We start from the raw sequence: 13,742 nt of genomic DNA, 5'->3' as shown, positions 1-13,742 counted from the left end.
TTGCCATTTTACTCTTAAAAAACTTTAAACAGGAAAAAAGAATCAAACAACAAAAGAGAGAGAGCTACACCAACATTACCTGAGGTTATCTTATGACTAGACTGTCAGGAGGAATCTAACACTCTTTTAAGCCTTCTCAGGCTCCTCCTCACCAGACGTACTTGGCATGCTATATTTCAGTTCAAGGGGTTTGTGCCGAGAATCTACCAGACTCAAGGACATACAAAGGAGAAGATTGGTTGGGACAATCTGTCCTATTTTTGTCTGTCCTCTGTTTTCCTAGTTTGGGGTGTGACCACTAAAAGCTTGTTGAATACAATTTGAGTCCCGTGGAGCATTTTGTAGCATCTGTAGTACAAAAATAGCAATTGATGTATTTCACTTCACCAAAGCCACCTTCGAACAAGCTGACTAAAAAAACAACTGGGGACCTTTGACAGTAGACTTAGACGCATTCTATTCAGGTTGGCTGAAATTATTGAAGGCCTTTGACCTTACTTGAATGATGCTTGCACAATGGCCCAAATGAGGTCACATGGATGACCTTTCTCAAGGTCAGTTCCTTTTTGAAATAAAGAAGGTTCTGGCTAAATTTAAAACTCAATAAGACAATAAATCCAAAAATCTAGACTTTAAAATACACCACAATATGTTAAAAATCTGTTTTTCAAGAAATAAAGTGGGATATATCTTTCATCTGTTATAATACATTTTAATTTTCACTTACACCTATGCTAGATACACGTTTTATATGGTACTATTACAGGTCTGGTATCTCTGACATCTTGTTTATTAGCACAGGACTTATTTTGGGTCTTATCCTTGCCTAGATAGCAACTGTTCATCTACTCCTTTCCAAGGCGATATGTAATCCCTCTTCAGCTTTTATGGAATGGCACTCAGCCTAAATTTTATTTCAGACATCTGAGATGTGTGCTTGTTCTGCAACCGTATACCAGTGACATTTACATGCTTCTCCAAAACGTCCTGTGTCTGCCATTATGTACTGCAGGGAGATTATAACTAACAGCAAAGATCATTAAGGAGATTACATTTATTATTGAAACAAGTAGCTGACAGATCTGTCTGTTAATGAAAGTATATTAGTGAATTATAAACACTTAAAACCTGTGCTCATAATGTTCCAAACAAATATCATGTTAGAGTGATATCTGATGTTTTATTCTGTGAAAATATATACTCAAAATAAAAATGTAAAATAATAACCAGCAATACATTATACATCAGGAAAAAAGAGCCAAACAGACAGGTTTGACCCCATATGTCCTGCATTAAAGACAACAGTGACATCTGGGGGCTTCTCCAAACAAGGAATAAAATAATCATTGTAAAATAAATCCATACCATTGTATTTAACCTTGCTTAATACACAGTACTCATGATCACTGGGTCAAGGTTAACAAATATAAATAAATAATAATAATCACATTCAAAAAGACTGATTCAGCATATTTCTGTTAAAACACATAATAATTAAAGAAACTCGGCAATATTTCTATAGTGCGCATAGTGTATAGTGTTCTGTTATATTAACAACAATAACATCAATCCTGCTCCTGCTGGATGTCAAACTAGTAACTTTATAATGAAATAGCTTGTGAGTCATATGGCCGCAAATTTCAACATATTTTTACAAACAGGTTTAAAATAAAGTCTTTTATCACTTTTTATTTAAACAGACAATTTAGAACAAAGTCACTTGCACTATGCTTTTGATCACTGGGCTCACAAAAAAAATACCTACTGCAACAAATGTGTATACAAGGCCATCCAGTATCAATCAATGTAAATGTCAATGTCACAGTCATAGCAGCAACATGACAAGAATGCATGACCATACTGAGCAGGGCACACCTACTGAGGAGACAGTCCCTCCTCTATAAAAGCCTCTTCAGGAGTCTTTCAATAACTGGTGGACTTCCAACTCAGGTGAGTGCATAAACTTTGATGTATCAGTATTATTTAAGTAATAGAATGACTATGCTTTTGCAAAATGCAAATGATGTATACATGTTTGATGTGTTTTAAGATGGGAAACAATTTTTAACATCTTTGATTTAAGATCATGTTCCCAAATTGGGCCTTGCTGAATAAAGCACAAGACAATTAACTTAAATGAACAGTATTAATCATATACTGTAAAGTTATCTCATCCATCCATTACCTTAATTTCCTGGTCTAAACATGTTAAGCAAAGTAAATACCAAATTATATGCAAATTCAAGAGATTAATGTATTTATCTGTAGGATTATGTTTGATTGTTTATTTAGGATTGAAAGAACACACCTGACTCAATACCATCTTCTGTTGAGACCAAGCAAGGTAAATTAAAGTAAATTGCAGGTGAAAAACACAAGTTCAAAACACCTTTACTTGCCTAACAATAGAATGTTGACTTTTGCATATATTTTAGAAACAGAGAAACATGTGTTTGTAATACCTCTCTTTATTTTCAGTCTCTTAAGGTGCCATCATGAGCACAGACGCAGAGATGGAGGCCTATGGCCCTGCTGCCATATACCTCCGCAAACCAGAGAGGGAAAGGATTGAGGCACAAACTGCTCCATTTGATGCCAAAACAGCATACTTTGTGGCTGAGGCTGAAGAGATGTATCTCAAGGGGAAACTTGTTAAACGAGAGGGTGGCAAAGCCACAGTTGACACAGTGACAGGAAAGGTAACTAAAACTCTTACTATGACAGAAGGACAAACTGATTAAAGTTTTCAGAGGCTTGTGTTTTTTTTTTTTACTTTATAGATACTTATAAGTAATAGAGAAAAAAAATGGGGGGCATTTTGGCAAACTCAAATTATATTTAATTGTATGTCTTTTTGTATATCATATTCAGACTCTCACTGTAAAAGAGGATGACATCCATCCGATGAATCCTCCAAAGTATGACAAAATTGAGGACATGGCCATGATGACCCACCTCAATGAGCCCTGTGTGCTGTATAACCTCAAAGAGCGTTTTGCATCATGGATGATCTATGTAAGCTAAAATCTCATAATATGTATCTTACATCATATAACTGGGTTATTATTGTGTCTGTTAAGCAAATGCATCAAATTCAATAATATTTTTTTCTTTGGTGTTACAGACCTACTCTGGGTTGTTCTGCGTTGTCGTCAATCCCTACAAGTGGCTTCCTGTGTATGATTCTGTAGTTGTTAATGCATACAGAGGCAAGAAGAGAATTGAGGCACCACCTCACATCTTCTCCATCTCTGACAATGCCTATCAGTTCATGCTCACAGGTATGTTTACAGTTACCAAAATGTTGATGTGATCTGATGAGATAAACAAGAATCTTTACAAACAGTTAAAGTTATGTTTGCATGCTAAATTGTAGATCGTGAGAACCAGTCTATCCTTATCACGTGAGTATAAAACATTTCATCCGTAAATTTGTCTTGAAGAACTTTATGACCTATTGTCAACTTAACAATGTTTTTATTCCCAAGTGGAGAATCTGGTGCAGGAAAGACTGTCAACACCAAACGTGTCATCCAGTACTTTGCAACAATTGCAGTGCCTGGATCAAAGAAAGAGACCGCTGGAAAAATACAGGTAAAATTTGTGTCTACCAAAAATGTTCTGAACTGTTGATTTTTGTTGAATGACTTAATAGAACCTAATAATTTTTTCTAATGGTATGTAGGGTTCGCTGGAGGATCAAATCATTGCAGCTAACCCTTTACTAGAGGCCTATGGTAATGCCAAGACTGTGAGGAATGACAACTCCTCTCGCTTTGTATGTATCCATATTAAGGACCTTTATGTAATTTTATTATGCTTTGTTATCAAGACTGAAACTTACTTTTCTGGTAAATAATTAGGGTAAATTCATCAGAATCCACTTTGCCACTAGCGGCAAGCTGGCCTCAGCAGATATTGAAACTTGTAAGTTAAATTAATTTTCCTTACATGGTTGGTGACATTGAAAACTCTTAGTATTAGACAAATAAATGTTTTAATAGCTTTCCTTTACTCAAAGATCTGCTGGAGAAGTCTCGTGTCACCTTCCAGTTGTCTGCTGAGAGGAGCTACCATATCTTTTATCAGCTGATGACTGGCCACAAGCCTGAACTCCTGGGTATGACACTACACAATGAAAAAAAAGTATTTTAAAAAATAAGAGTTTTATTTTTCAACATACACATTTTCTCTGATAGAGGCCCTTTTAATCACAACCAACCCCTATGACTACCATATGATCAGTCAAGGTGAAATCACAGTCAAAAGCATCAATGATGTGGACGAGTTCATTGCAACAGATGTAAGACTACAATTTAGTTAAACAAATAATATACTGGTTAAATCATTCCTATACCAATACATGTTCTTAATTTACGTTTCAGACAGCCATTGACATTTTGGGCTTCACTGCTGAAGAGAAAATGGGCATCTACAAGCTGACTGGTGCTGTGATGCATCATGGCAACATGAAATTCAAGCAGAAGCAGCGTGAGGAGCAGGGTGAACCTGATGGCACTGAAGGTACTTGTATAAGAAGTGTAATTTTACATCATATTACACAGAGCATATTATGATGTAAAAAAAGCAGCTCACTTCATAACTTTGACATGAACTTGCACATTAAGATTGTAATCAAAACTAAACCACACTCCCAAATAGTAGAAGTATTAGTTGGTGAATGCACATTAGCATCTCTCTGCTACAAAAATGGTCTCGCAATCAGCATAATGTATGAATATTCAAAGCAACATGAGATCGCTTATAAAGCAGTAAAGACAACATTTCCTCTTGCCAAAAATTGAAGGTGCATCAGTCAAGACGATAAATTATTCACGTGTAAAGTAAACTGCCTTAACTACAATGATCCAACAGACGACTAAATGCAGCAACAAGCCTTAATTATAACCTTAAGACAGAGGAAAAATAGTACAGGGAATAAGTGGCAAACAAGCTGCCTGTTTCTGCCAACAAACATTTTAAGGTTTAGGTTTCACTTTTAGCAGTGTTTAAAATTGAGTAAGTAAACTAATAGTTAACATACTTACTTTATTGTGTTTCCATTGTTTTGTGAGATCCCTTGAATTTCTTTCTGAATTTTTTTTTTTTTCCTACAATCAGAGGCTGACAAAATCGCCTACCTTATGGGCCTGAACTCAGCTGACATGCTGAAAGCTTTGTGCTACCCAAGAGTCAAGGTCGGAAATGAGATGGTGACCAAAGGTCAAACCGTACCACAGGTGAAAAAAACTAAAAAAAAAAAGCTTATTATTTTGTATATAAAAAGATAGAGACACAAGCATTTTGAAATGAGAATATTCTTGGAAAGTATCTATCAACTATCCTTTTTATTAGGTGAACAATGCTGTCAGTGCTCTCTGCAAGTCTGTCTATGAGAAAATGTTCTTGTGGATGGTCATCCGTATCAATGAGATGCTGGACACAAGGCAGCCAAGACAGTTCTTCATTGGAGTCTTGGATATTGCTGGTTTTGAGATCTTTGATGTGAGTACTTTGAAGAACTAACAGTTGCATCACATCAATCTCAATCAATCAATCAATTAATCAATTCGTTCCATGTAGGAAATGGTTTTACCATGGGACTGATGATATTTCCAAATTCAATTCAGTACAACAGCTTGGAGCAACTCTGCATCAACTTCACCAATGAGAAACTGCAACAGTTTTTCAACCACCACATGTTTGTCCTGGAGCAAGAGGAGTACAAGAAAGAAGGTATTGATTGGGAGTTCATTGACTTTGGTATGGACTTGGCTGCCTGCATTGAGCTAATTGAGAAGGTAAGAAAAATCTGTCATGAAGAACAATAACCCACTTTTCCGAGTGCCCGCTTAATAGTAATGACACCATCTACTTTCAGCCAATGGGCATCTTCTCCATCCTTGAAGAGGAGTGCATGTTCCCAAAGGCTACAGACACGTCTTTCAAGAACAAGCTGCATGACCAGCATCTTGGAAAGACCAAGGCCTTTGAGAAGCCGAAACCCACAAAGGGCAAGGCTGAAGCTCACTTCTCCCTGGTTCACTATGCTGGTACAGTGGATTACAATATCACTGGCTGGCTGGACAAGAACAAGGACCCCCTGAATGACTCAGTTGTTCAGCTCTACCAAAAGTCTTCAAACAAACTGCTGGCCATGCTTTATGCAACCCATGCCGGAGCTGAGGGTGAGCTCTTGATACTGATTAATCATACTACTAGAAGAAATCTTGAGTATCTAGTAGTATGATTCATCTTAATGAGACAAATGTTTAGACCAACATCTATGGTTTTAGAAAAAAAGTATTTTAAATGTTTCCACTGTTCATTTTCTCTACAACAAATGCTGCAAGATGGTCAACAAATTACTCAATTGCTGTCTTTAGTTCCAATTCGAACTTTTAATCAAATATTTTCTCAGTCAAACAAATTGATGATGGTTAACTTTATATGCAACCCATGCTTCAGTTGATGTGTGAGATGATAATAATCTGACTCCTGTGTGGCAATTAAGTTATTAATTTGAGTACATTTTTGGGTTTTCTTTAGAAATGAGCCTGAATTAAGGAATAAATAATTAATAATTTACTATCACTATGGTAATTTAAAACAGATGCCGCTGGTGGCAAGAAGGGTGGTGGAAAGAAGAAGGGTGGTTCCTTCCAAACTGTGTCTGCTCTTTTTAGGGTATGTTTATGATTCTTTTTTTGAATTAAGATCTAATAAATTGATTTGTCATGTTTGATGCTAACCTTTGTTTAAAAAAATACAATCTGACCCCCAAGGAGAACTTAGGCAAGCTGATGACCAACTTAAGGAGCACTCATCCTCATTTTGTGCGCTGCTTGATTCCAAATGAAACAAAGACTCCAGGTTTGGCATTTAAGTGTTTAGACTTCAGTCTATTTTTTTCCTAAAAAATAGCTTCTTCTGATGTTTTTCTCTGACTAATTGTTCAATGTACAGGTCTTATGGAGAACTTCCTGGTAATTCACCAGCTAAGATGTAACGGCGTGCTGGAAGGCATCAGAATCTGCAGAAAGGGCTTCCCCAGCAGAATCCTCTATGCTGACTTTAAGCAGAGGTAAATCTTCAGTATCCAAGTTATTATGTAAAATATGGGGTGAAGGAGTGAGGTTAATACAAGTGAGAATGTACATTTGTCTTGTAGATACAAAGTATTGAATGCCAGTGTCATCCCTGAGGGACAGTTCATTGACAACAAGAAAGCTTCAGAGAAGCTGCTGGGCTCCATTGATGTGGACCACACTCAGTACAAGTTTGGACACACAAAGGTTCATTTTAAGGGACAACATTAAGTTTGTGGTGGTTGTTTTGGATATGTGTTTGCTGAAGTTTTTTTAATGAAACAACACAGGTGTTCTTCAAAGCTGGTCTGTTGGGTACCCTGGAGGAGATGAGAGATGACAAACTGGCTGAGCTGGTGACCATGACTCAGGCTCTCGCCCGAGGATATGTCATGAGGGTAGAGTTTGTTAAGATGATGCAAAGGAGGTAGGATTTTCATTCAGTATATTTCATTGTCTCTTAAATTCTAGGAGGTTGTTTAAGTATGTGTTCTTTTTTACAATTGATGATGTGTATTTTATCAGAGATGCAATCTTCACAATCCAGTACAACATACGATCATTCATGAATGTGAAGAACTGGCCATGGATGCATCTTTACTTTAAGATCAAGCCTCTTCTTAAGAGTGCTGAGACTGAGAAGGAGCTACAGCAGATGAAAGAGAATTATGGCAAGATGCAATCAGACCTGTCTACTGCCCTGGCCAAGAAGAAGGAACTGGAGGAGAAGATGGTTTCCCTCCTTCAGGAAAAGAATGACCTGCAACTTCAAGTGGCGTCTGTGAGTTGAATGAAAAAGCAAAAGCAGCATCATTTTCTATTTTCTGGGGGAAAACAGTTTTTATACATGTACATCTTCTTCAATGTAATAAAGTTTTTCTTTACATAGAAACTCACAGTTAAGTTTGGTGATATTTTTGATCCAAATTCATATTTTATGTTCAAACTCTAGGAAGGTGAGAACCTGTCAGATGCTGAGGAAAGATGTGAGGGGCTCATTAAGAGCAAGATCCAACTCGAAGCCAAACTCAAAGAGACGGCTGAGAGACTGGAGGATGAAGAGGAAATTAATGCTGAGCTGACTGCCAAGAAGAGGAAACTGGAGGATGAATGCTCTGAACTGAAGAAAGACATTGATGATTTGGAGCTCACCTTGGCTAAAGTGGAGAAAGAGAAACATGCCACAGAAAACAAGGTTTACCTGCATTACTAGCTGTACATAAACAACATTCAAATATGTTGTCGGATATATTGTTGCTCACTAACATGTGAAATGTGTTTAAATTACAACTTTAAGGTGAAAAACCTGACAGAGGAAATGGCATCTCAAGATGAGTCGATTGCCAAGCTAACGAAGGAGAAGAAAGCCCTCCAAGAGGCCCACCAGCAAACTCTGGATGATCTCCAGGCAGAGGAAGACAAAGTCAACACTCTGACCAAGGCTAAGACCAAGCTGGAACAGCAAGTGGACGATGTAAGGAACTAACTGTTTTGTCATTATAACTTCTTATGATGATTCTTGATATTGTTCTCTGTCTAGTAAAATTCTTCAAATAAATTAAAATTGAATCATCTGACAGCTCGAAGGATCCCTGGAGCAAGAGAAGAAGCTCCGCATGGACCTTGAGAGAGCAAAGAGGAAGCTTGAGGGAGATCTGAAACTTGCCCAGGAATCCATAATGGATCTGGAAAATGACAAGCAGCAATCTGATGAGAAAATCAAAAAGTAAGTGAGACATTTGATGACAATTTCATATGCAAATGTAACTATAAAACAGCAATGTATCAATTCTTGTTGTTTTAAACTTCAAGGAAAGACTTTGAGATCAGCCAGCTCATCAGCAAGATTGAGGATGAACAGTCACTTGGTGCTCAGCTTCAGAAGAAGATCAAGGAGCTCCAGGTACACAATTGATTTACATAATAGACATGAGAGACATAATAGACTCTGGGAATTATGAGGAATTTCTTCCAGTCAATAAGTCATCTTTACCATTATTTCTAGGCTCGTATTGAGGAGCTGGAGGAAGAGATTGAGGCTGAGAGGGCTGCTCGGGCTAAGGTGGAGAAGCAGAGAGCTGACCTCTCCAGGGAGCTTGAGGAGATCAGTGAGAGGCTTGAGGAAGCTGGTGGAGCAACAGCTGCTCAGATTGAGATGAACAAGAAACGTGAGGCTGAGTTCCAGAAGCTGCGTCGTGATCTTGAAGAGTCCACCCTGCAGCATGAAGCTACTTCTGCAGCTCTCCGCAAGAAGCAGGCTGACAGTGTTGCAGAGCTGGGAGAGCAGATCGACAACCTCCAGCGTGTGAAGCAGAAGCTGGAGAAGGAGAAGAGTGAATTCAAGATGGAGATTGATGACCTCTCAAGCAACATGGAGGTTGTTGCTAAAGCTAAGGTATGTTTACAAATTTGCAAGAATGGAGAATAATTACAGAAGTTCTAGTTTGTGAGTATGATATTCACTGCATTAAAGTCATTTTATTTACATCTTGATTTCAGTCTAATCTGGAGAAAATGTGCCGAACACTTGAGGACCAATTAAGTGAAATCAAGTCCAAAAATGATGAGAACGTTCGACAGCTAAATGATTTGAGCGCACAGAGGGCAAGACTGCAAACAGAGAATGGTGTGTTACCAATAATATTAAATGTCTTGTGTTATTTTCACATCAGTTTTTCTCCTGGTCAAAAATCATGAATGTTTACATTGATACCCTATTGTGACTGCAAAGTTATTTAGATTTTCCTTTTTTAAATTATCTTTATCTAAATCTAAATCTTGTACATTTAATGTCATTAATTGTAAATGTATTCTTACCTGTTGTGTATTTCATGTTGTAGTTTTTAAAGAAATATAACATTTCTATATCTTAATAGGTCCCTTATGTGTTGGCCATCATTTAAGTCAATTTTTTTTTGGGGTATCTAAGACACCTTTTTAAAATTATTACTCTTTACTCTCTTCAGGTGAGTCAAGTCGCCAGCTTGAGGAGAAGGACGCTCTTATTTCCCAGCTCACCAGAGGAAAACAGGCTTACACTCAGCAGATTGAGGAACTAAAGAGACACTTTGAGGAGGAAGTGAAGGTACAGGAACTCATATTGAGCGGTTATTAAGATATCTAGAAGCTACAACACTGACCAAATTCCCTTATTGCAAACTTAATAAGATACACTTGACAACAAACATTTCAATTCAAATTGCTTTTCTCAATTAAGGTATGAAAACGAAATGACTTTTTCCAATATCGAAGAAGAATTTTACATTTTCATGTATTTACATCAGTATGTAAAATGTCAGTTTGACATGGACTGTGTGCTTAACAGGCAAAGAACGCACTGGCCCATGCTGTTCAGTCTGCTCGCCATGACTGTGATCTGCTCAGAGAGCAGTATGAGGAGGAGCAGGAGGCCAAGGCTGAGCTGCAGCGAGGAATGTCCAAGGCCAACAGTGAGGTGGCTCAGTGGAGGTCCAAATATGAGACTGATGCTATCCAGCGCACTGAGGAGCTGGAGGAGGCAAAGTTAGTCACTATCCATTTTTTTATTTGTTCATAAATGTAGACACTTTTAATTTATTATCATAACATTTTATAATGATTTTGCAGAATCAAATACAAAAGTTCTTTCTACTCAGGAAAAAGCTTGCCCAGCGTCTGCAGGATGCAGAAGAATCCATTGAGGCTGTAAACTCCAAGTGTGCCTCTCTGGAGAAGACCAAGCAGAGACTGCAGGGTGAGGTGGAGGACCTCATGATTGATGTGGAGAGAGCTAATGGTCTGGCTGCCAATCTAGACAAGAAGCAGAGGAACTTTGATAAGGTAGTTACAGTAGAAAACCAACCCAACTCAATGCAGGGCAAGTTGCAAAAACAGAGAAGTAAGATTTTTAATTAATCTGTATTATTGTAGGTCCTGGCAGAATGGAAACAGAAGTATGAGGAGAGCCAGGCAGAGCTGGAAGGAGCTCAGAAGGAGGCTCGCTCAATGAGCACTGAACTCTTCAAGATGAAGAACTCTTATGAGGAGTCGCTGGATCAACTGGAGACCATGAAGAGAGAGAACAAGAACCTGCAGCGTATGTCAACTGCTTTTAAATTAACAATATTAACAACAATAATCATGAACATAAAAATAATCTAACCATGTGGCTCTTTCTTGTATTTAATCTGTAGAGGAGATCTCAGATCTTACTGAACAGATTGGGGAGACTGGAAAAAGCATCCATGAGTTGGAAAAAGCCAAGAAGGCTGTCGAAAGTGAGAAGGTTGAAATTCAGACTGCCCTTGAGGAAGCTGAGGTATTTTGCTTTCTATTAAGTATGTTTTTAATGCAAATATGAATATAAAAGTTGTTAACAAAGTCGTATAATAAGGTAAAAAAAACGAAGTCATTTAAATTTCATGACATCCTTACCTGACTTTTCTTATAGGGTACACTGGAGCATGAAGAGTCAAAGATTCTCCGTGTTCAACTTGAGCTCAACCAAGTCAAAGGTGAGGTTGACAGGAAGCTGGCAGAGAAAGATGAGGAGATGGAACAGATCAAGAGGAACAGTCAGAGAGTGATTGACTCCATGCAGAGCAACCTTGACTCTGAGGTCAGGAGCAGAAATGACACCCTGAGAATCAAGAAGAAGATGGAGGGAGACCTGAATGAGATGGAGATTCAGTTGAGCCATGCCAACAGGCAGGCTGCTGAGTCCCAAAAACAACTGAGGAATGTCCAGGGACAGCTCAAGGTGAGTTTTATACTTACTTGGTCAAAACAAATAAAAACCTTCTACATGTAGATTGTTAATTTTTTTTCTAATGTTGTCAGGATGCCCAACTGCACCTTGATGATGCTATCAGAGGTCAGGAAGACATGAAGGAACAGGTTGCCATGGTGGAACGCAGAAATGGCCTCATGCTGGCTGAGATTGAGGAGCTGAGAGTTGCTCTGGAGCAGACTGAGAGAGGACGCAAAGTGGCTGAACAGGAGCTGGTTGATGCCAGTGAGCGAGTCGGACTGCTTCACTCTCAGGTATTTTTTCTTCTTATTCAATAAAACATATTGTTTAAAATACATTACGCAATCTTAAACTTTGTTTTTCTTTATCGTTTAGAACACTAGTCTTCTGAACACCAAAAAGAAGCTGGAGGCTGACTTCGTCCAGGTTCAAGGTGAGGTGGATGATTCAATCCAGGAAGCAAGAAATGCTGAGGACAAAGCCAAGAAGGCTATCACTGATGTGAGCATATCTCTCTAACTTACCTCATCATGCTAATGGCTAAAAGACAAGTACACTATTAGTAAGATATTATTTATTTCAGGCCGCCATGATGGCTGAGGAGCTGAAGAAGGAGCAGGACACTAGTGCTCACCTGGAGAGGATGAAGAAGAACCTGGAGGTCACAGTCAAGGACCTGCAGCACCGACTGGATGAGGCAGAGAACCTCGCCATGAAGGGTGGCAAGAAGCAGCTCCAGAAACTGGAGTCCAGGGTATGCACAAGTTTATTCCAATATTCAAAATCTTATTTAACTGCAATTAAGTCCTTCTACAAAACTCTGATAATAAATGTGCACATCATAGGTGCGTGAGCTGGAGGCTGAGGTTGAAGCTGAGCAGAGACGTGGAGCTGATGCTGTTAAAGGAGTTCGCAAATATGAGAGGAGAGTGAAAGAGCTGACCTACCAGGTCATTATTATTTTTTTAAACTCTAAGTAATAAGTATATCATATCATATTTGTACATAAGCAAAAGTAAAGGTAATTGTAACTTATGTAAAGTATCTGAAGTTTTTCCATTTAAGGCAGCTATGATTATCAAACAGTATATTATCTTCTACCAATATCTAGCTATATTAAGATTGTGCCTATGCTTATAAGCATATACGGATGCAACTTTTTGTGATTTAATATTTTCCATTAAGGAGTGTTCTTGTCACTGTAGTTTTAAACTGTTGAACTGGAAATTTCAAATAACACTTTTCCTGCTGCTGCTTTTTTCTTCTTCAGTACTGCCTAAGTGACCATTTTTATTATAACAGACAGAGGAGGACAAGAAGAATGTGACCAGGCTTCAGGATCTGGTGGACAAGCTGCAGCTTAAAGTCAAGGCTTACAAGAGACAGGCTGAGGAGGCTGTAAGTGAACTACAATAATGTCACAAATCATTCCTTTGAAGCAGTCACAATAAAACCCTACACAACTTAACTGATAAAACTGTAAACCCCTCCCAGGAGGAGCAGGCCAACACTCACATGTCCAGGCTGAGAAAGGTTCAACATGAGCTGGAGGAAGCTCAGGAGCGTGCTGACATCGCTGAGACCCAGGTCAACAAGCTGAGAGTCAAGAGCCGTGATGTTGGAAAGGTAACGTTTTCATTGTCTTTGATATTGTCATGTATTACTCATCAAGATTATCAGAAGCTAAACTTAGATTTGTCATTCCTTAAAATGTTTAACTGCTTTTTTCATTGATACATGCTGAAATGTATTTATTCCACTGCCTAAAAGTACTAAACTAAAGTACTCTCTGTCTTTAAGGGAACTGACTCTGCAGAATGAAACACAACACCAGCTGAAGAATTTCAACAGAGTTCATACAATATGAGCCACTTCTGTAAATCAATCTTCAATAAATTATTTACATTTATCAGGTGTTCGTTTGT

General features: G+C 38.3%; 1 protein-coding gene across 1 annotated transcript; it reads left to right on the top strand.

The window, feature by feature from the left end:
- The first annotated feature begins 2,190 nt into the window (after positions 1-2,190).
- LOC109989224 (myosin heavy chain, fast skeletal muscle-like) lies at positions 2,191-13,726 on the top strand. The gene is made up of 40 exons (XM_020640883.2): positions 2,191-2,344; positions 2,479-2,699; positions 2,872-3,015; positions 3,125-3,281; positions 3,377-3,404; positions 3,489-3,594; positions 3,686-3,778; positions 3,864-3,927; positions 4,022-4,120; positions 4,200-4,303; positions 4,386-4,524; positions 5,122-5,240; positions 5,356-5,505; positions 5,631-5,801; positions 5,882-6,188; positions 6,614-6,687; positions 6,786-6,873; positions 6,967-7,084; positions 7,172-7,295; positions 7,379-7,515; positions 7,614-7,869; positions 8,041-8,283; positions 8,386-8,562; positions 8,669-8,814; positions 8,901-8,991; positions 9,094-9,483; positions 9,588-9,714; positions 10,055-10,173; positions 10,414-10,610; positions 10,724-10,907; positions 10,998-11,163; positions 11,261-11,385; positions 11,518-11,826; positions 11,907-12,110; positions 12,193-12,318; positions 12,401-12,571; positions 12,663-12,767; positions 13,120-13,215; positions 13,312-13,443; positions 13,618-13,726. Exons 2-40 carry the CDS (start codon positions 2,496-2,498, stop codon positions 13,636-13,638), a joined length of 5,811 nt encoding a protein of 1,936 aa, XP_020496539.2. The 5' UTR covers positions 2,191-2,344; positions 2,479-2,495; the 3' UTR covers positions 13,639-13,726.
- The last annotated feature ends 16 nt before the right edge of the window (positions 13,727-13,742 follow it).

The sequence above is a fragment of the Labrus bergylta genome, chromosome 16 (genome assembly GCF_963930695.1).
Source record: "Labrus bergylta chromosome 16, fLabBer1.1, whole genome shotgun sequence".
Classification (NCBI taxonomy): Eukaryota; Metazoa; Chordata; class Actinopteri; order Labriformes; family Labridae; genus Labrus; species Labrus bergylta.
Note: the sequence above shows the minus strand (reverse complement) of the source record. Positions and strands in the feature narration are given on the sequence as shown.